General features: G+C 49.4%; 1 protein-coding gene across 1 annotated transcript; it reads right to left on the bottom strand.

Annotated features, from left to right (window-relative positions):
• Positions 1–248: 248 nt before the first annotated feature.
• On the bottom strand, positions 249–8,489 carry ERCC6L (ERCC excision repair 6 like, spindle assembly checkpoint helicase). Its single transcript, XM_084811427.1, has 3 exons — positions 8,431–8,489; positions 2,488–2,525; positions 249–2,326 (listed from the first exon to the last, which is right to left on the bottom strand). Exons 1-3 carry the CDS (start codon positions 8,487–8,489, stop codon positions 249–251), a joined length of 2,175 nt encoding a protein of 724 aa, XP_084667553.1.
• Between the last annotated feature and the right edge of the window lie 14,235 nt (positions 8,490–22,724).

Consider the following 22,724-nt stretch of genomic DNA (forward strand, 5'->3'; position numbering starts at 1 on the left):
CTTCCCAGAAGCAGGCTGACCAGGGATTTGCAGAGCAGAAAGCAAGTTGGCTCAAAAAAGAGTGGCCAATCGAGGAGATGGAAAAAATGAAAGCTTTCAGCTCAGTCTACAGAGTTGTCATAGACAGCCTCCTTGGTAAGACATCGCAAGATGGGCACCAAACTGGGGAAGGCTGGTCTAGGGAAGACCTTGTGAATGGCTTTGATTCCATGGGAGGCAACTTCATTGGGAAGCAGAAGACAGATTCATCAGAAGCGGGACTTTCGACGTTGTGTGTCTCTGAGCTGCGATTCTAGCTGTACCAGCTCTTGGGCCTTCTGAACCCTGTGTTCAATGTATCGATGTTCCTCCTCATCTTCAGCTTGCTCTTCATGATCCGTTTCACAAGTGTACATGAGATCGTGGTCAGAGATGCCAAACATCTCCAGCGAGTGGAGATATGCCACATGTTTGTCCAGCTTCGAGTCAGAATCCCTTTGGGTGGCATGCAAAGATTGGAGCTGGAGCTGTGTCGCAGAGCTTCTGGTATCTTCCAACGTGAACAGCTCCCGTAACTCCTGTTTGGTGAAATACCTATATGGGTTTTTCTTATCTCCAGTGCTTTGCTGTATTAGTGAGTCCTTGAAGACTTGACGCCTATAGATTCTCTCTTCCACAGTCCCACATGTGATAAGCCTGTAGATCACAACATTCTCTCTTTGTCCGATCCTGTAAGCTCGGTCTACAGCTTGCGCATCAGTCGCAGGATTCCAACTGGGATCAAAGATCACCACTCGGGTGGCTGCAGTTAAAGTGAGCCCAACACCCCCTATCTGTGTTGTAAGGAGAAAGACCGAGTAGCCTTTGTCATTCTGAAATGCCCCAACTCTCTTCTCCCGTTCAGCTAAACAAGTCACTGTTCCATCAATGCGCACCAGCTTAAAGCACCGCCGAGTCAAGATGCATTCTATGATATCCAGCATTTTCCTTGACTGGGAGAACATGAGAGTTTGGTGTCCTTCTTCTTGCAGCTTTTCCAGCAGTGCTATGAGGAACCTCAATTTCCCAGACTCCTCGATCAGAATATTTTCAGAGATGTGTTTGACTGCCTGAGTCATGCCTGAAGTCATTCCTTCCTCACTATCCTCTCGCTCAGAGTAATCTGAAACCTCCAAGCCAAGTTGGATACAGGCTTGAGCAGACAACAGCCTGGGGTGATCACAGAGTTTCTTCAAGACTGTCAACTCAGCCAATGGGGAACGTGTTGTCATCAACAATTCCTTGATATTGTCCAGGGAGAGAAAGTTCCTGTATATCTCTTCTTGCATGGGTGATAGGTAAACCCACACAATGAAGTCATTTTTTCTTGGGAGAGAAGGCATTTCTAGAGGGATGTAATTCTCCTCTCTGGATGGACAGGTTGCTTGTTCAGACTTTAGCTTCTGTATTTCACCTTTACTTCGCCGCAAGAAATATGGCTCGATGATAGCCATCAGGTTCTCTGCAATCTTAAGCCCGAGAGCTTTCTCTCCCGGAGTCGCATCCTTCTGTCTCGCCTTGGTGATGGGATTTTCATATTCCATCTGGAAGGTTTTGCCTGTGCCGAGCAGAGCCCCCTGACATGCAAAATCAAAGAGAGCCCAAAGCTCTCGTAGGTTGTTCTGCACAGGCGTCCCTGTGAGGAGGATGCGGTTTTTGGCAGGAACGGCATGCACTGCTTTGGTGGTTTTTGCTGATGGAGTTTTAATTTTATGTGCTTCGTCCAGGATGACATAGTCCCAGATGAACGTCTGCTGGTCAAAATTGGAGAGCTGTTCCCAATTGGCTAGGATCATCTGGTAGGATGTTAGCAAGACACCCTTTTGGCTTTGGACTCGTTCTAGATTTTGGCTGCGCTCCTTCTTGCTGGTCCCATGAAAGATCTTCACCCGAATTCCTGGGGCCCACTTGACAAACTCTTGCATCCAGTTCTTAATAAGGGTAACCGGCATGATCAGCAACACCGACCGGACCAGTTCACCATCAAACATCCCCGAGAGAAAGGCAATAATCTGGATGGTCTTTCCCAAGCCCATGTCATCTGCCAGAATGCCACCCTTTCTTCCATCACGGTAGAGGCTGTACAGGAAGGAAACACCTTCCTTCTGATGCTCAAAGAGTCTGTTGTGCATCTCTCTGTAGATCATTAACCCACTCCGACAGACATTCACATATTCATCTGTCTCTTGATCCAAGGCCAGCGTTACCAGCTTCTCCTCAACATTTTCAATATATTTCTTCTGGCTTTCACTGGCCTGGATTTCAGGTTCCATAGATTCTTCGAGATCTCCATTCATGGCCTCCTGTTCTGCTTGGGTCACAGATCTGTAAAACACAATACAATTTGGTTATTTAGAACTGGGGTCTCCAGTGTGGTCCCTGTGGACACTTCTTTTAGGGATGGCATGGGCACCCGATTCCGTCCAGGAATCTGGCGGAACTGCCCCTGCCTTCACCCCTGAGCACCACTGCCCCTGCTCACCCCCTGCTCATGCTCAGCAAACGGCCTGCACTCACCCTGGTGGCCTCATCAAGCTTTGCAGTCGCCATTTTTAAAGAAAATGGCAATCGCACAAATGTGCATATTTGCGCATGCGAGAAAATGTGCATTTTTGCATGTACACAAATATGCTCATTCACAAAACACGCATTTTTGTGCATATGCAAATATGTGCATTTTGTGATTGCTGTTTTATTTTTTAAAAAAAATATTGACCATGGAGTTCGACGGGGCCGCCGGGGTGAGTGTGGGCTGCTCATCGAGTGCAGGAGGGGCTTGAGCGCGGTCCGGGGACCGGCGAGCGGGGGCAGGGGCTGGGCAGGTGCCCAGAGAACCCAGACAGGTGTGTTCACACATACCTAACCTCTCTCGGTGCTCACCAGGCTCCCCGCCCCTCCTAATTTTTATTTTATTTAAGATTTGTTAATGAATTATTTTTAAACTGAGAGGCTGGCATGCTTCAAAGTGAAGGGCTGCCCTCCAGTGCCATCTTTTAATTTGGCTCAAAAGAGGGGGTTTGCGTTTTGGAATACTTCTGCCCTGTAACTTCTTGGGGAAGTTACTTTTCTTTTAATCTCACCGGTTTGCCTTCAGGAAAATGAGCTTTTGGTGACCGTGGCAGCCGTTTTATGAATGGACAAGCCCCACCACGGCAGCCATTTTGTGAGAGCACACATGACACTCTCTCAACATTCCAAATCTACCTGGTAGCCCCCAAAAGTTGGGGAACCCTGGCTTAGAAGTGTGGGTGGTGGTGGTGGCAGACACACGGATGAACTCCCTGTTCTCTTTCAACATAGCAAGATGACAGTGCCAGCATTTTATCTGACAAAACAAGGTTTACCTAGGATGACAGGCCCATACTAGGAAACAGACAGGACCCAATCAAAGAAAGGGATACTGGAAGCACCAAGAGTGTAGACACATGCATAACTACCATGACAGTGTCATGAACATCCAAGATGGTAATTAACTGAGCCAGAAGGGGTGTGGAACTCTTGCAGCAGGCCATGCCAGGTAAGGGGAACAAGGGAGAGATGTGTAGTATCTGTCTCCTGCTCCGGGCCTGTCCAGAGCCAAAGGATGGCTGGGGGAGGCATGACCCCATCTTCTGGCCTTCGTTTGCTGCTCTGCAATGCCAGGTCTGTTGCCCAGAAAACCTCCCTCATCCATGACACGATCCTGGATGAGGGTGCAGACCTAGCATGTATTATGGAGACCTGGCTGGCCGAGGCTGCTGCTCCAACCCTTGCAGCCATGTGTCCAGCCGGATTTTCGTATGCACAGCAGCCGAGGGCTGGGGATCGGGGAGGGGGAGTAGCTGTTATCTACCAAGAGTCCTTGGTCTTCACCAGACCTCCTCTCCGGGAGACCAGGGTTGCTGAGTGCATGTACTGGAGGTTGGGCCCGAAGGGCAGTCTGGGGATTCTGCTCGTGTACCGTCCACCCCGCTGCACGACTGACTCCCTGGCCGAGGTGCTGGAGGTGGTCTCTGATGTGCATGTACAGTCCCCTAACTTACTGGTGTTGGGGGACTTCAACGTACAATCGGAGGCCATCCTCACAGGAGCACCTCGGGACTTCATGGAGACCATGGCTTCCTGGGGGCTGCACCATATTCTAACTGGGCCCACCCATGTAGCCGGTCATGCGTTAGACCTTGTGTTTGTTTCTGGTGAAGCAGGGAGTGATCTGGAAGTCGGGGGTATATCCACCCCCCCTTGTCATGGTCAGAGCACTATCTGGTGACATTGGACTTCTTGGTTCCACAAGCCCTCCACAGGGGTGGAGGACCCATTAAAATGGTCCGCCCTAGGCATCTTATGGATCCAAATGGATTCTTGAATGCGCTTGGGGATTCTCTGGGGCACGCCAACGGCCACTCAGTCGAGACCCTGGTGGGTGGCTGGAATGCCGCAATCACTGGGGCATTAGATCGGGTGGTTCCAAAACGCCCTCTCCCCCTGAACAGGGCTCGGACTGCACCATGGTTCAATCCGCGGTTACGAGCTCTGAAACAGGAGGTGAGACGGCTAGAGCGCCGGTGGCGGAAGTCTCGCTCCGAAGATGATCAGACACGGGCTACAGCTGTATCTTCAGCTTATCACGTGGCGCTGAAGGCAGCAAAAAAGGAATATTATGCTGCCTCTATCGCGTCTGCAGAGTGCTGTGCCAGGAGGCTGTTCCAAGTGGTCCGGAGCCTGGTCGGTCCTGTGGCTCCAGAACCACTGGAGCATTCTAAGGCCTCCTGTGAGGCCTTGGCAAGGCACTTTGCAGATAAAATTGATCAGATTAGGAGTGTTACTCTGCACGCTGTGGATACAGTTAGTGAGCAAGAGGCGGCCTGTGGCAAACTGGTTTTGTGGGATCGGTTCCAGCTTCTTCCTCCTGATGAAGTGGACAAGGTGCTTTCATCTGTAAGGCCGACCACCTGCTTACTTGATCCTTGCCCATCTTGGCGCATTATGGGCTGCAGAGAGAGACTGGGCGAGGGGATCAGGGCGGTGGTGAACGCCTCCCTTGAGGATGGAGTGATGCCATCAGCCCACAAGGAGGCAGTGATAAGTCCGCTCTTAAAGAAGCCCTCCTTGGATCCTCAAGTTTTGAACAACTTTCGCCCAGTCTCAAATCTGCCATTTTGGGGCAAGGTGATAGAGCGGGTGGTGGCGGTGCAGTTGAAGGCACACTTGGAAGAAACTGATTATCTAGACCCATTTCAGTCGGGCTTCAGGCTTGGACATGGGACAGAAACGGCCTTGGTGGATGATATGAGGAGGGCTCTGGATAGAGGTGAATGCTTCTTACTTGTTCTCCTCGACCTCTCAGCAGCTTTTGATACCATTGACCACAGTATCCTCCTGGACTACCTGGAGGGGTTGGGCGTTGGAGACACCGTATTGCGGTCATTCCGGTCCTTCCTCTCCGGCAGATACCAGAGGGTACCACTGGGAGAGGAGGTTTCGGACCCGTGGCCACTCACTTGTGGGGTGCCACAGGGTTCCATCCTCTCCCTGATGCTATTTAACATCTATGTGAAGCCGCTGGGCGCTATCATTAGGAGGTTTGGGGTGCGGTGTCATCAATATGCGGATGACACACTGCTCTACCTCTCGTTCAAATCTTCACCAAGGTTGGCTGTAGAATCCCTGTCCAAATGTCTGGAGACTGTGAGTGGCTGGATGGGGAAGGAATAAGCTGAGGCTGAACCTTGACAAGACCGAGGTACTTTTGGTGGGAGACAAGAGGAGGCTGGGGGATGACCTGGTGTTGAACAGGGTACGGCTACCCTTGAAAGACCAGGTCCGCAGCCTGGGGGTCATTTTGGACTCCCAGCTGTCCATGGAGGCTCAGGTGTCAGCTGTGAGCCGGACAGCGCTGTACCAACTCCATCTGATATGGTGGCTGCGCCCCTTCCTTCCCGACCATCTGCTCCCATCGATAGTACATGCCTTGGTCTCCTCTCGTTTAGACTACTTGGAGAAGACTCTTACAAGTGCCCTGGACTTCAAGGAGGTCAAATCAGTCAATCCTAAAGGAAATCAACCCTGAGTGCTCATTGGAAGGACAGATACTGAAGCTGAAGCTCAAATATTTTGGCCACCTAATGCGAAGAGAAAACTCTCTGGAAAAGACCCTGATGCTGGGAAAGACTGAAGGCAAAAGGAGAAGGGGACGGCAGAGGATGAGATGGCTAGATAGCATCACCGATGCAATGAATATGAACTTGAGCACACTCCGGGAGAGAGCGCAGGACAGGAAGGCCTGGCGTGCTATGGTCCATGGGGTCACGAAGAGTTGGACACGACTGAACGACTGAACAACAACAACAACAATGCGCTCTACGTGGGGTTACCCTTGAAGACGGTTCGGAAGCTGCAGCTGGTACAGAACGCGGCGGCTCGCCTGATTAAAGGCAGCTGCTGGCAAGATCACATCACTCTAGTGCTGAAGGAGTTGCACTGGTTACCAGTTATTTTCTGGGCCAAATTCAAGGTGTTGGTTTTGACCTTTAAAACCCTATATGGTTCCGGCCCAGCCTATCTTAATGAGCGCCTCCAGCAACACCAGACAGGCTGCTTAACAAGATCAGCCTTGGATGGCCTTCTCTCTGTCCCGTCAGCCAGGACAGCTAGACTGGTGGGGGTGAGGGAGAGGGCCTTTTCTGTGGTGGCACCCACTCTGTGGAACTCCCTCTCTAGGGAACTCCGCCATGCCCCCTCTTTAATGAGCTTCCGCCGTGCATTAAAAACGTGGTTCTTCAGGCAGGCATTTGGGGTGGGTTAGGGTATTTTAGAAAACGTTTTTATTGTAGAATTTTATTGTTTAAAACTGTTTTATTATATGCTGTACATCGCCCAGAGTGGTTGGGTGACCAGCCAGATGGGCAATTAATAAATTTAATAATAAATAAACAAATAAATACAGCCTGAGTGTGGGGAAGCCAAGGGATGCAGTACCAAGTGCAAGATTCGGCTTCCCCAGAATCTCAGGCTTTTGAGTTATAAACATAGCAAGCTTCTAGCCCTTATGGCTGTGGAAATATGCTTGAAAGTGCATGGTCAATGTCTAGAGAGATCTTAGAAGTCAGAGAGGAAAAATGGGAGAATTATGGCAAAATAAGGAAAAACTGAACAAATCTGCATCATTTATGAAGGCCACAAAATATGGAAGAATTCCTTCCCAATAACCCCAAATATGGCTGTCAGGGTCAAATTGCATAGGACACACTCAGTTGCAAAAATGGTTTCACTGAATGTTGGTTTTTTTTAAACCAAACCAAACCCAAATCTCTTGCAATCTGGATCAGAAACTACCATGGAGGGATGGGGGTGCTTAAGAGAAACAGTATTGTGTAGTGGGTTGGAGCACTCAGCAGAACTAGGGATACAGGCAGGAAATTCAACAAGTATAGTTTTCCTTACTAGGAGATGCAAGGATGGGAAAAGTTTTACCCAGTTGAATTTCTGCCCATTACAGATCAGTTAACTGCACAGGACCCCTAGTGAGGGAGTGGAGAGAAAGTCACCCAAGAGTGATTCCCCCCCCCCTCACTTCCACAGAAGGCTGTACTGAAAGTTGACCCTTCTCATCCTCAGAAATTAGAATGTTCATGAACATTCTAGGTCATCCCACAGGCTTAGCCAAAGGCTGTGTTTGTACCCACGTATAAAGGCTGTACCCTCATACAGACAGATACACACAATTGGACAAGGCTTCCACAGCCTTGTGTGCTGTTGGTTGTTGTTTTAAAGCTTCTGAGCAGTTGGAATGTTCATAAACATAGCAACGTGGCAGCCAAGGGCTCATTTAAATCCACTGAGCTTTGCATCCAAAAGCTACAGAGATTCCAAAGAGTACAGCCTGTGTATCTTTCCCAGGGTCTGTCTGTGTTTTCCTGTTTGTCATGTCTATCCAGTTTGGGGGGTTGGGGGGCAAATGAGCAAAGCCATCCTTCCTTGCAAATGTATGTGTTCTGTGATTTAACTGGATACTACCATACTTGAGAAACAGAATAAGTGCCTCAAGATGATCCAAAATTGGCTTTCACTTCACAAATACATAAAGTAAGAAATTCTACCTGCTCTACACCACTCCTTCTCTGGCCCAACCAAGCTTTCAGTTTAATTCAGCAATGTCACTCTCAAACTTGCCTTTGAAGCTCTTCTCTTGGAGAGTGGCAGGTGAGTGTCATAGGATGGAATGCTCCTGCACATCAAAAAATTTAAATAAATACGTCCAGAAAGAAAAATAGTTCTCAGCAAGAATTTTCCCTGACATGCTCATTGTCCATGTGCAGGGAATTTTCTTTACATGGCAGAGCATTCAGTCACATGATCTCTCCCTGCAGTCTGAAGTGTATAGCCCAGAAACATGCTAGCTGCTTCAATGAGAATGAGGCCCTCGTCTCTCACCTTTGATGCTGCTTCACCTGCCTGGGACGTTTGCTTTTTGTCACAATTACTGTGGCCATGATGTTCTGGTGGAATCAACAAACGAGGAGTCAGATTTAGCAGTCCTGAGAACAAAAAGAACAACAACAGATAAAAGAAGCTTGTAAGTTTGAGCGGGGAGGAGAAAGAGAGCATTGTCCTAAATGTATTTGGGAAGGGTGGGGAGAAGAAAGAGAGCATTGGAGAAAATGATAATGACACTCAGCATGTGCACAGGACTCTAGAATGCATCAAACACCTGACTACATACATCAGCTATCCAAACAGCAGTGTGGTATAGAGTGCTGGACTGGGGAAAACGGGGTTTAAATCCCTCGCTTAGCCAGTCCCTATCTCTCAGCCTAACCTACCTCACAAATTATGGCGAGGATAAAGTGGGGAGGTGGAGGAAGAGAGCTGTATGCACTGGTTGTCGTCTTAAACCCCTTGGAGGAATTGGAGGTTCAAGGTGCCATCCATCAATAAAAACATATCACTTCTTGTAAACCTTATAACCTATGTCTTGACACTCCAATTCCACAAATGTTTTGATGGGCAGATACACAAACTCCCCCCGATTTTTAAAAGCTTGCTTTCGAAAAGAAGCCAAATAATAAGAAAAGGTTTTAAGGAGTCGATAGGTGTTGTATAGGTAGAGGGAATTATTGTAAGCCTCAGCCGCCCTCAAGCACAACTGCCCTTTATTTATCAGACACAGAGCTGCAGAACAGAAGTTCCACCCGCTGCTGCTATTACTCCCAACTCTACAGGAGCTGCCAAGGTTCAAAACAATATCTCACCCACCGTACCCCCCTAGAATACCTGACTTTAAGTCTCCTTAAGTGTCTGGCTGGGGGAGCGGGGGAGAACAGGCAGCGGGCGAAAGACACTAGAGATGGCAGAAAACCCAAATATCTCAATCGCATTTCAAACGGTAATTATAACTCTTTGTGTTTTGTGTCTTTTTCCAGAACCAGCCCGAAGTCCATGTTTTTAAAGGGTTGGGGAAGGAAGCAAAAACAAGAGCTAGTCCAAACACTGGTAGACAGCCCAGTTCTGGGAACAGGGGCTGTTGCAAGGATTACAATATATTGCATGTGAAGAATTTTCAACACTCTTAAACTCTCTCTATACAAACATCATCATCAACACGAGTCATTTTTGGCCATGATTATATATTCAGCATCTCCGCCCCCACACGCTGCTCTTTGCCCCAAAGCAGAAAACGTACCCGCAAGTAATATTTGGAGTCTCTTTTAAGCTAAAAGACAAAGCTATTTTCCCAGCAGAAATAAAAAATGACAACTCTTCTTCAGAAGAGAAGTCAAAAGAGAAGGAAAAGGAGACAGAAACACACAGAAAGAGAGATGAAGCTCTTTCAATCACCTTCCAAAGAAAGCATTCACAAACTTTTGTGGAGACTGACACACTCCTCTGGCTCAATTAAAAATTGGAGGAGGGCAGGGAGAGGATAATCAATCAATCAATCCATCAATCAATCAACCGGATAGGTAGAGAAATCTAGAAGAAGAGAAAGATTCTCACTGGATTTCATACTGAAATTAAGGTTGGAGGAGAGACAAGTTCATCTCACTCCCCAAAGTTATGTCAGCGAGCATTTTGTGGATGGGTGGGTGTTCTTTGGTTTCACTAACACTGCTTTTTTGTAAAACCCCAAACAAGCAAAAGATTCAGAGCAGGACATGTGCTGGTATTAGCCTACTAGCAGGCACCTTTTTCCTGTCAAGAGTACTATACCTTTAAAAGCTGAACATCAGGTAGAAATTCAACAGGTGAAGACATGCCCATAACCAGAAATGTTGTGGTCAAGGGACCTAGCAGTACAGCAATGAGGAACTCTCCATGCAAGTTAATTAAAAAGTTATCTCACTGCATTAAATGGTAATAAAATTTAATGTTATAACATTTTAGAAATACGTGCCTAATGCTTGTTAGTGAGCCCCAGCCTTCTGCAGGGCACCAGGTTGGGGGAAGGCCGTGCAACATCTGAATGCAGCCACTGGCTCAATTCACACACCACACTGAACCCTAGTTTATGCCAGGGATGTCCAGTGAGGAACGCTCCCTCAGGGATTATCTGTCGGACATTGGCAGAGGGTGGGGCTAAAGCCAGCTGTGGGCAGGGCCAGAGCCAAGGTGTGTGGTCACCCCTTTTCTCTTTCCGCCACCCTCTTTTCTGTCTTCTCCCTCTTTCTTCCTGCTCAGCAGGCTGCCATCAGCAGGCTGCCTCTTGCCAGAGGTCTGAACTGATTACATGCAGAAGGCTTTTGAAAGGACCCCGAGGGCCGCATAGACTAGGCCAAGGGCCACAGGTTGCCCACTCCTGGTTTATGCTAACCACAATTTAGAATCCACAACGTGGTTTGCGCTTCCAGACACACAGCAGGCTAAGGGTGGTTTAGAGCTGCTTGTTTGCTCTCATTTCCCACCTGCTCAACACTCAACCCTGCAAGATCACACCAGTCTCCGTGGTGCCGTGGCCTCCTGAGGCGGAGCAATGGCCCGAGCTGCATCTTGCCACTGGTTGGGGAATGCAGACATAACAGCAAACCACAGTTAGCATGTAAATGTGTTGGCTGACATCCCGCTTTAGCAACCCCTTTCAAACCATGGTTTCTATGCTAGCACAGTAGGGTCAGACATAATGCCAAACTGAGCTTTGGCTTTACCAACTCTGGTCTGGCGTTATGTCTGAATGCAGCCTTCTTCTAAGACAGTCCATAACCTAATGCCCTCCTGATGTTTTGGAATACAAGTCCCAGCATTCCTGACCATTGGCCATGCTGGCTGGGGTTGATGGGAGTTGAAGTTCAAAACTTCTGGATGTTTGAGCGGTAGAGCACCTGCTTTGCATGCAGAAGGTCCCAGGTTCAATCCCCAGCATCTCCAGGAAGGGCTAGAAAAATTCCTGCCCGAAGCCCTGAGAGCCACCACCAGTCAGCGCTGACAATACTGGGCTAGATAGTCCATGGGTCTGACTTCGGAATGTTGGAGGAATCTGTCTGGGGGGTGGAGCTTGATGAACTCTCCTTGGTTTGGCCCCCAAACTTTGGTCTATTTTGCCCTGCAGAGCCCAACTCAGTGTGCGGTGAGCCCGACCAGTTTGTGGATTTTCCGTGTTTTTTAATTTGCACAAATTACAGCTGAATTTTGCATGCATTTCTGTGATTTCTGCAAATTGTGCAAATTTGTACGAATTATGGCTTGACCTCCCAAAAATATGCAAAAAGTTCCCGGAGTTTGGGGGGAAACCGGCATGTTGGCCTTCAAATGCAAACTGGGTTGGGCACGCCACAGAAGTCTGTTGAGCCAAAAAGGAAATGGATTTCCCAGCCACGGCCATCTCTGAGTCAGTTTAAGGCAGCTCCTGTGCTCCATCAGGTTGGGTAAGGCTGATTTAAGAAGACAGCAACTGTTGCTGTCCCTGTAACAGAGGTTTGATCTTCAGCAATTAGCAGGTCTTTATTTTTATTTCCATGCCCTGACAAACTTCCGCTGCTGATTTCTGCAGATCAAATCTCCCTTTCTGAGGCACAGGACCCAGTTTTTCCATGGCCAGTTGGCAACCGTAGTAGCAAAAGGCAGTTATACCTACGTATGCTTCATTACAGCTGGGATTAAAGATGACGGGGTAAGCCATGGGAAAGATGGACACCGCAGACGTGTTGGAGGAGTTTTGATTGTATCTTCTTAATGAATGGGAGCCTAGTCTCAGGGTCTGAACTTGGCAACCTTGACAGCGAATGAACAATAACCTCCACCATTTTCATGCTATAATGAATGGGAAAACACAAATCCCCCCCCCCCCCGCGATCATATCAGTGGTGTGAATATCACCTTGACTTCATTGACCTCGTAGTAAACCCATTAACTTTGTACTGGACTCTCTGACTTTGAAAGGGTTGCTGTTTTTGAGCACCATGCAACAGATTAAAAAACGCTCATATCTGCAAGTATCTCAAAACATCTGTGTTCTTTGGTTTAGTTTTTTTTAGGTCACTCAGTTTAAAACTGGCCAGGTGGGAACCTGAATTAATGAACCTGCCTGCAAGGCTACAAACTTATATATGTTTACTAGGGAATAATTCAGTGGGGCTTACTTCTGAGTAAACTTGTTTAGGGTCACACTTCAGAGCAGTAGAGGCTGGTGGCTCCAATGTCATTGGGGTGGTAAATCTGCTCCAGGTTTCAGTCAGAGCCAGTCAGAACTCTAAAGGAATTCTCCAAGGTGCAAAACCCTGACTGAAACCCAAGGGCAATCTACATTACAACTTTAAACTGGTTTCAAACCTGTTTTTAGCGATTATGGCTACCAAATACAGGAATTCTGGGAATTGTAGCTCTAGGAAGAGGGGCCGCTTGGGCAGGGGACAGGTGTCTCTAGCAAAGAATTCTCAGTACCCTCATGAAACTGCAGGATCCCTTTAGATAAACCAGTTTGAAACCAGTTTAAAGTCATAATGTAGAGCAGATTCACCATCCCACTGACGTCGCAGCCACCAGCCTCCTTCAGAGGTGTTTTCACTGGTGGCAACACACAACAACACACTGTGCAGCGGTCTAAGCGGTAGCAGGAGGGGGCTTTTGCCCTCGTGTCCTGCTTGTGGGCTTCCCATTGAGGCATCTGGTTGGCCGCTGTGTGAACAGAATGCAGGACTATGGGACCTTTGGTCTGACCCAGCAGGGCTCTCCTCATGTTCTTAGATGCAGCTGTGGCTCTCCTCTATATTCTGATTTCAATATTCTGAAAAGGGGGAATTGTCCGTTTGTTTCCTGATCTTCAGATTGTGCATTGAAATACAACTGAAATATGTTTGAGATGCCCGCATAGGACACTGAGCCAAGGATATCAAGATGCCCTTCATTCATCATGGAGTTGAAGAGGATCCCGAAGATCACCCGGGGCTGGCCTCAGGGGTGGGCAAGCTGGGTGGTCGCCTGGGGCACCAAGCTAGAGGGTCACCAAGCCGAACTCAGTGGCTGTGTGTTTTGGATGTACTGTCTGCAGTGAGCTGGGGTGCCCAGAAGCAAGGGTCTGTCACCTTCTTTTCAAGGTTACAGGTGGTTTGCATAGTAGCTACAAAAATGATCTTCCTTCCACTAGCTTTACAGTATGTTTCTTTTCCAATGTCCACTTTGATGTCATTTGTGCTAGGTATAAATCAGTGGAACGCAACGCAGCTTTACTTTGAGGCAACCAACTTAGCATTTCAAATACTGTGAACACTATAAGACCTCTATAAATAAGAATAAAATAAGAGGCCAGCTGGATACCTTTTTGAATAACGTTTCTTTATTATTTTTAAAGATAAAAATAATGGATATTCTAAAATAAAGAATGTTTACCAAAAGATAGGAACTGCTACAAAACAAAGCAAAAATATTATAAATAAAACCTCTGCTGTGTTGCACACTGCACGGCCACTGCTCAGAATGTGGCTTTTTGGACTTTGGCTTCTGCAAACTGAAGCACAGTGGTGGAGAGATCAAGATTTGGAGCAATGTCATTCTCAGGGGACATCACACCTGCACCAGGCCCCGAAAATACTCCGGGTGTTCCTGAAAAGCTAGCACCACAGGCACGCCTTGCCCAGGACTGTATTTATCCCAGGGCTGGCCCGGAGATCGCCTTGCTGATGCCTAGTGCTGCCCTCAGGCCCCAAAATACTGCGCATCCTTGATCTATAATGCAAGATGCAGCCGTCGAGCCTCTGCTGAAATCCCTCCGGCACGGGAGAACCCACCACTTCCGGAGGCCCTCCGTCCCACTGCTGAACAGCTCTCGCTGTTAGGACGGTTCTCCTAATGCTGAGCCGAAATCTGCTTCCCTGCAGTTTCCCCCCCTTGGGCCTCGTCCTGCCTGCAGGAGTGACATCTCTGCATCCCACCCCATGTGTGGGCCTTGTCACGCCCCCTTCACTGTGAAATGTGTCTTGCTGGAGTCGTCCCCCCCCCTCATTTTCAAGCATACCACAGGCCTTTTGGGACATCCAGGTCCCTGCTCCAAACTTTGCCTCGGTTCTGATATACAAGCTTTATTTGGGTTCCCTGGCTCTGTTGGCCGGCTGCCCTCTTTTTTTAAAAAAAGACTGTTTGGATTAGCGGGAAGGAGGAGCTGAGGACCGAATTCCCCAGCATTTGGAGAACCAGACTCGTGTGTGGTGCAGAATGGCCTAGGTCAGCATTCCCCAACCTGGTGCCCTCCAATGGCCATGGTGGCTGGGGGATGATGGGAGTTGTAGTTGAACTCATCTGGAGAGTACCAAGTAGGGGGAAAGCTGGGATACCTGTTGCTCTGCCATGTGCTTTCTTATATCTACCTCCCCATGTCTGATTTAGAACATGGTGGATGGGTGGGGGGTAAAGTAGTCGGAGTAGGACAGAGGACAGTCCTCTATTTCAGCCATCCCCAACCTGGCGGCCTCCAGATGTGTCATCTACAACTCCCATCATCCCCAACCAGCTGGCTGGGGGTGATGGGAGTTGTAGCCTGACACATCTGGAGGCTGCCAGGTTGGGGATGGCTGCTTTGTTTGAAGGGCTGTCCTGTTTAAAGATAAAGAACTATAAGCCACTTAGAGATGTTATTATATTAAGCAGCGTATAAGTATTACTAATAAATAAACAAATGTGCCCATCAACAGCATCGGACTGAACAGTCTTCCACACTACACCGAGAAGTACTGTCTTTCTACTCAAGTTATAGCAATCATTTCTAAAGTTGCATCTATGCACACAAATTAGCCTATGCACATTTTATGCAAACCACTGTCTCCTTTCGCACTCTTTTTTGGTGCTGCGTTTCCTCCTTTGGGGCGATTCATAAGTGGGTCACTCTCACAGCTATCATCCATGATCGCTAGAAGAGACCACCTCCATATTTAGGGGCAGTGTACCTCTCTCCGTGCTACGGATGAACAACTGGAGAGAGCGCTCCCCGTTTTGCTTTGCTTGTGTATCTCAGAAACATCTGCCGGGTGGCTGCTGGAGGTGATGATGGCCCTGTGGTCGGATCCAGCCGGACAGTTCTCATGACTCATGATATACAACACGCCCAGTTGGGGAGTATTCCAGTTTTCATAAGCCTTGTCCGTTAGCAAGCAGCTTGTTGTCCTGCTCCTCCGCTAAAGCACCCGCACCTGAAAGCACCTGAAAGGAGCAGGCCTCTCCGCTCCTGCTTGGGCGTGCGCTGGATGCACGGATCACTGGTGGAACGTGATGCCGGCACTCCGGTTTCAGCAACTGCTGTCAAACCAGGCCCCCATGGAGAAGGGGAAGGGGAGTGCGGGTCTGGAGCCGAGATAAGCGAGGCGCGGTGTGTCAGCAGGCGGCTGTGGGGAAAGGAGGTCATGGGGAGGGCAAGGGAAATGAGCCAAGGGGAGATCCAGGGAAGAGGATAAGCCAGCAGGACACCCTCGCGGGAAATGGCTAGTGGAAATGCCCCACCAGGAGTTTTGACACTGGAACAAGATGCTTAAAGAGCCCCAGGGCTTTCCACCAGTGGAGGCCGGGGGCTCCGATGTCAGTGGGGTGGTGAATCTGTAGGTGCCCCTTGGAGAGCCCCTTTAGAGTTCTGACTGGTTCTGACTGAAACCCGGAACGGATCCACCACCCCACTGACATCGGAGCCCCCGGCTTCCACTGGTTATAAAGGCAGATCTAAAGTTAAATGTTGATTTGAGACCAACCTCATGGCTGCTGCCACCCCCAGAGAAGCATCTAGGTCTGGACCCTAGAAATGACGTCCGGCCTCCACCTCCATGACCACCCTGAGAGCAGCAGGTGATGTTGTTGTTTATTTGGTCAGTCACTTCCGACTCTTCGTGACTTCATGGACCAGCCCACGCCAGAGCTTCCTGTCGGCCGTCGCCACCCCCAGCTCCCCCAAGGTCGAGCCCGTCACCTCCAGAATATCCTCCATCCACCTTGCCCTTGGTCGGCCCCTCTTCCTTTTGCCTTCCACTGATGGTGATGGGGGCAGCAGAAAACAGTCCAGCATCACCACCTGGGCCAGCATGAGCATACCAGGTTGGTGTTCAGCCTGTCCTAGTTGGGATCACACTCCCCCTAAAACAATGGTGGGGATATCTATCCAGCTTGGAGGGCTCCTTTAGAGTTCTGACTGGTTCTGACTGAAACCTGGAGCAGACTCACCGCCCCATTGACATCGGAGCCACCAGCCTCCACTGCCTTCAAGCTGAATGGTGTGATGGTCGTTCATCAGAGGAAGGAAGACAGACGCACGCATGACACCGTAGGGCACAGGTGCACAACCTCAGGCCTGGGTCCCAAACTGGCCTGCTGGGGGCGGGCCAGTTTGCAGAGGCCATGCACCCTCCCCTGACCCTCCCCTCTTTCCCTCAACCACCAATTATTTGGTGGTTTCCCGTTTTTTGTGCAGTTTTCCCCCTTTCATATTTGGGACAAAAGAACTTGAGATTTTTTAGAAATGTGATTGTGGGAGAAACCGAGACTGGCAGGCTTGTCCCTCCAGGCTCAGGGCTTCGAGCGCTTTGCTCTTCAAAGCCTGGCTTGGAATCTCTGTGCGTTCTGCCAAGTTTGTCATGCTGGATTGGGATTGCCACTTCTTTTTATTCTGGCAGGCTCCTCGTTTTCAAAATCTACACGGCGTGCAGATACGACATGGAAGGGGTGGGCGAACTTGCCATGGTCCAGGTTGCGCTTCACTCGCCGGACCCCCACCAGCTAGCGAGGTTACAGGCGTTAATGGCCATTTATGCCTGTAGTCTTGCGTAAATGGCTGCTTTACAGCCACCATTTGCGTAAAATCAGCCGTTATGAAAAAGGCTAAGCCGCCATTTTGTGGCTTAGTGAGGGATCGGGAATCCCTCCGCTTGCCTGACTCCATGCAAGCCGAGTTGGGCAAGCATGGGGATCCGCAGACTGGCGTCCAGGGGGCCGAGCCGGCAATTTCTTGCCAGGCCTCGAGCCCCAGCTGCACGCCCACGACATCCCTATGACACGGTCCTCTTCATGCTGAGCATACCTGCACTGAATATGGCCAGTGTAGATGGGTGAGAATTTTGTTTCCCTCTGCTTCTGATAAGAATTTACCAAAATCCACAACTTTCTTCATATTTGGGATGGAAAGTACTTGAGATTTTAAAAAAAAATCAAATGCAGGAGAAAGAGAAATTGATAGATTCAGTCATCCCTTCTAGACACAGTGGCCTGATATTTCTTGGCGCATTGCCTCCACAGTTCAGGCCATGCTGATTAGGGGTGATAGGAGTTGTAGTCCACACACATCTGGAGGGTGCCTGGCTGGGGAAGACTATTCTAACCCCTCACTCAGTGACTTCAGTCCTTCCACTGGAGACCTTGAGAAGGAAGCAAAATTTCTCAAACTTCAGGTTAAACGTGTTGGAATAGCACATAGTTTCTTTCTAAGACTTGTTGAGTACATGTTGTTAAGGTTAAGGAGAACTGCTTGGGACTGGCTATGCTAGTTAGTTAGCCCACAGAGGAGCAAAAGCCTGGTCCAGAAATAGTTTCTTGCTGCACAGTAAATGTTACCTTTATGAGTTAATAAACATTGTTGTTCCTTTAAAAAACACAGCAACAGAAGACAACCTCTGCCTTGTTTCTTCAGGAAAACAGTGCATGGCACCATGGAGCTTCCAAGCAGAGAGCTCCTAGCGCTAACAATCAAGAGGCATTGTGCAGCTATATCTTTTTTTCCCCTTAATGATTATTTTCTGGTAAGAAAAACGTTGGAAGAAGCAGTGGGAACGCATGGGAGAGCTACAAATTGAAGACGATATGATATGATCATCTGGACCCCCCTAAAATCCTGTGAATGAGGCAGTGCGATTGCACAATAAAACCCTCACCTGGAAGCATGTCAGGAGCAGGGTGCAAAGAAAAGAAGAAAGACATAAGAAATTGCTGCAGAGATGGAGCACTTAAGAATCACCAAAGAGCTCAAACTCTCAGACAAAGCTGCTGAAATTTCCGGGGGGGGGGGGATTGAGTTTTGATGTATATGTCCAAGTAACACACTATGCAGAAAAGGTAAATGAGGAGAAAACAGCACGAGCTGGAAAGTAAGCCATGGATGTCTTTAACTGCATGCAGCTAAACCAGGCAGAGAGGAAAAGTTATGTGCTTTGTGTTACAAAAGTTTGCGGAATGCCGCATCCCTGAAGCAAGTGAGACATTTGAGTTCCACAAAAGAGTTCAGAAAGAGGGTGAATCTTTTGAAGAGTCCCTCATGGACTTAAATGTTGATGAGCCAGGATTGTAATTTCAGGCAGCTCACGGAGTCTATAATAAGAGTTCAGATTGTAATAGGAATTGGAGATCCAAAAGTAGAAAAAAGACTTTTGGAAGATGTGGACTTGACCCTCAACAAAGCAGTGAGAGTCTGCCAGGCCGCAGAAGTAACTCTTCAGACTCTAGAGATCATGGAAGGCCAAATGGCTACAGCACACCAAGGATACAGCAGATAAAAGGGCAAGCAACAAGTTAGAATCCAAGCAAGAAAAGCAGAATTTTGCATAAGTAGACCAAGGGAGAAGGCTGCAAATGGAAGAGCAGCAAACTCGAAGAAACGTGGAATCAAATTTCCAGACAGGCAGTGTCCTGCACTGGGAAAGTGGCGTAAGGCATGTAAACAATTTAATAATTTTACAAGAGTCTTCAATCAAGAGCAGCAAACTCAGAGGAAAAGACCAAGCATGGAGACTAATGCAGTTTACTGGGACAACACGGATGAAAGCTCAGTAGAGGAGTTCTATGTGGGAACAGTGGCTGCAGAGACAGAACAGGACTGGACTGTTGTGCTGGAGACTAATGGAAACCTTAGGAGCCTGGGGAAGGAGGACCAGCCAGCAGCTGCACCGGGTGATCCTGAGCCTGAGCCTGCTTCTGCCCCCTCCCACAGGTACTTAAGGCGGGGCTGCCAGAGGCAGCACCTCGGCGTGCGCCTCGGCGTCGCGTAGGACCTGAGGAACTACCCACCTGCCTCTCCAGAGACACCAGCAGCCACAATACCAGCAGCAAATAGCAGCAGCAGCAGAGGGCAGCAGCTTTAAAGACAAGGGGAAGGGGCAAACGTGGACTATCTGCCCCTTCTTAGCTGCTGTTCTCTTTTATCTTTTTTATATTCTTTTAAACTGTTGTGTATTTTATATCCTAATATTTTAATATGTGCCTGGGAGGACTATTGGGCAACTCAGGGGGTGGGGGAGGTGCCACCATAACTGTGGTCACGGGCAGGGGGAGGTATGGCGTTGGGGGATTAACAGGCCAGCTGAGGAGAAGAGGGGCTAGACACCTTACAGCTGTCCCCTCTTCTGGTTCTTCCCCCAACCTGATGGTTCCTGGCAGCCTTACCAGTCTGCCCTCGGGTCTGGTGGTGCTGCTGCTGAATGCCAGGTCGGCCCAAAATAAGACCTCCCTCATCCATGATTTGATTGTGGATGAGGGGGCTGACCTGGCATGTATTACTGAGACCTGGGTGGGGGAACTGGGAGGGGTCACTCTCTCCCAGCTGTGCCCTCCTGGGTACTCGGTGCAGCACCAACACCGACTTGAGGGTCGGGGAGGGGGGGTTGCCGTGGTCTATAGGAATTCAATCTCCCTCTCCAGGCTTCCTGCTCATTCGAGTGGAGATCTTGAGTGTTTGTACCTTGTGTTGGGTACCCGGGACAGATTAGGGATTCTGTTGGTGTACCGCCCACCCCGCTGCCCATCAGACTCCCTGCCTGAGCTGACGGAGGTGGTCTCGGACTTGGTGTTGAGGGCCCCCAGGATGATGGTCCTGGGGGATCTCAACTTCCATGCCGAGGCCGCTGTACCCGGGGCGGCTCAGGACTTCATGGCCTCCATGACAACCATGGGGCTGTCCCAACATGTCATCGGCCCAACGCATACAAAAGGACACACGCTTGATCTGGTTTTCTCGACTGGGCAGGAGGATGGTGATCTGAAAGTGGAGGAATTAACATCTGTCCCTTTGTCATGGTCAGATCACTTCCTGCTGAGGTTTAGACTTCTGGTGGCCTTTCCCCTCTGCAAGGGTGGGGGACCTATTAAAATGGTCCACCCCGGAGATTAATGGATTCTGATGGATTCCAGAGGGCTCTGGGGGATTTTCCTGCTGGTATGGCTGGTGCTCCTGTCGAAGCCCAGGTCGCTCTGTGGAATGCAGAGATGACTCGGGCGGTTGACACGATCGCGCCCAAGCGCCCTCTCCCTCTGAGCAGAACCCAGCCAGCTCCTTGGTATACACCTGAGCTGAGGGCAATGAAGCAAGAGGGGACGGCTAGAACGCAGGTGGAGGAAAACTCGTGCTGAGTCTGACCGAACACAGGTAAGAGCCCACTATCGAGCCTACTCCGTGGCGGTCAGGGTGGCAAAGAGGCAGTTCTTTTCCACCAGCATTGCATCTTCTCAGTGTCGTCCAGCGGAGCTTTTCCGAGTGGTTCACGGCCTGTTACATTCTGGGCCAGGGAGAGAGACGGTGGAACCCTCGGTAGCACGCTGTGACGAGTTTGCACGGCACTTTGAGGATAAAGTCGCTCAGATGCGTCATGAATTAGACACCACCATTAATGCAGTTCCATTGGTAGAGGTGTTCAGAGCACCGTCTGGTCCAGTTTTATTGGATGAGTTTCAGTACTGAGGCCTGAGGATGCGGACAAGGTGCTTGGCCAAGTCCAATCGACCACTTGTGTGCTTGACCCTTGCCCTTCATGGCTTATTAAATCAAACAAGGAGGGGTTGTCCGGCTGGGTCCAGGAGGTTGTAAATTCCTCCTTGAGAGAGGGAGTGGTGCCTGCCGCTTTAAAAGAGGCGGTAATTAGACCACTCCTGAAAAAGCCTAACCTGGACCCAGAGGATGTTAACAATTATAGGCCAGTGGCCAACATCCCCTTCCTGGGCAAGGTGCTTGAGTGGGTGGTTGCAGGACAGCTCCAGGCACTCTTGAATGAAACGGATTATCTAGATCCATTTCAATCGGGCTTCAGGCCTGGTTTTGGAACGGAAACTGCCTTGGTCGCCCTGTGGGATGACCTCTGCTGGGAGAGGGACAGGGGGAGTGCGACCCTGTTGATTCTCCTGGACCTCTCAGTGGCTTTCGATACCATCGACCATGGTATCCTTCTGGATAGGTTGTCTGGGTTGGGAGTTGGAGGCACTGCACTACAGTGGTTCCGCTCCTACTTGGATGGCCGATTCCAGAAGGTGGTGCTGGGGGATTACTGCTCTGTGCCATGGCAATTGTGCCATGGGGTTCCACAGGGCTCTATTTTATCCCCCATGCTGTTTAACATCTACATGAAACCGCTGGGGGAGGTTATCCGGAGGTGTGGGCTGAGGTGCCATCAATATGCGGATGACACCCAGCTCTACCTCTCTTTTTCATCAAACCCAGGTGAGGCAGTGGCTGTTCTGAACCAGTGCCTGGGCACGGTAATGGACTGGATGAGGGCTAATAAACTGAAACTCAATCCAGACAAGACGGAGGTACTGTTAGTGGGTGGTTTGTCTGCCCAGCTAGGTGATATTCAACCTGTTCTGGAGGGGGTTGCACTCCCTCTAAAGAATCAGGTTCGTAGTTTGGGGGTGCTCTTGGATCCAGAACTGTCACTTGAGGCACAGGTGAACTCAGTGGCACGGAGCACTTTTTATCAGCTTAGGCTGGTATACCAACTACGCCCTTATCTGGACAGAGATAGCCTAGCTACAGTTATCCATGCTCTGATAATTTCTCGTCTGGATTACTGCAATGCGTTATACGTGGGGCTGCCTTTGAAAACGGTCCGGAAACTTCAGCTGGTCCAAAATAGGGCAGCAAGATTGTTAACAGGGACTGGCCTGCGAGCTCATATTACGCCAGTACTTTTCCAGCTGCACTGGCTGCCAGTCCATTTCCGGGCCGATTCAAAGTGCTGGTGTTAACATTCAAAGCCCTTAACGGCTTGGGGCCAGGTTACCTGAAGGATCGCCTCCTCCCATATGTGCCTGCCTGGACCTTAAGGTCATCAGCAGCGGCCCTTCTCCGTGAGCCCCTGCCAAAGGAAGTGAGGCGGGTGGCTACTAGGAGGAGGGCTTTTTCTGTTGTGGCACCCCGGCTCTGGAATGAGCTCCCTAGTGAGGTTCGCCTGGCGCCTACATTGTACTCCTTTCGGCGCCAGGTGAAGACCTTTTTATTTTCCCAGGCTTTTTAGCTTTCTAAATTTTTATCTTTGCTGTTTTAAATCTGTATTTTAAATTCCTGTACTGCT

Source organism: Heloderma suspectum, chromosome 7, assembly GCF_057233095.1.
Source record: "Heloderma suspectum isolate Gila_16-S chromosome 7, 16-S_ref, whole genome shotgun sequence".
Lineage (NCBI taxonomy): Eukaryota > Metazoa > Chordata > Lepidosauria > Squamata > Helodermatidae > Heloderma > Heloderma suspectum.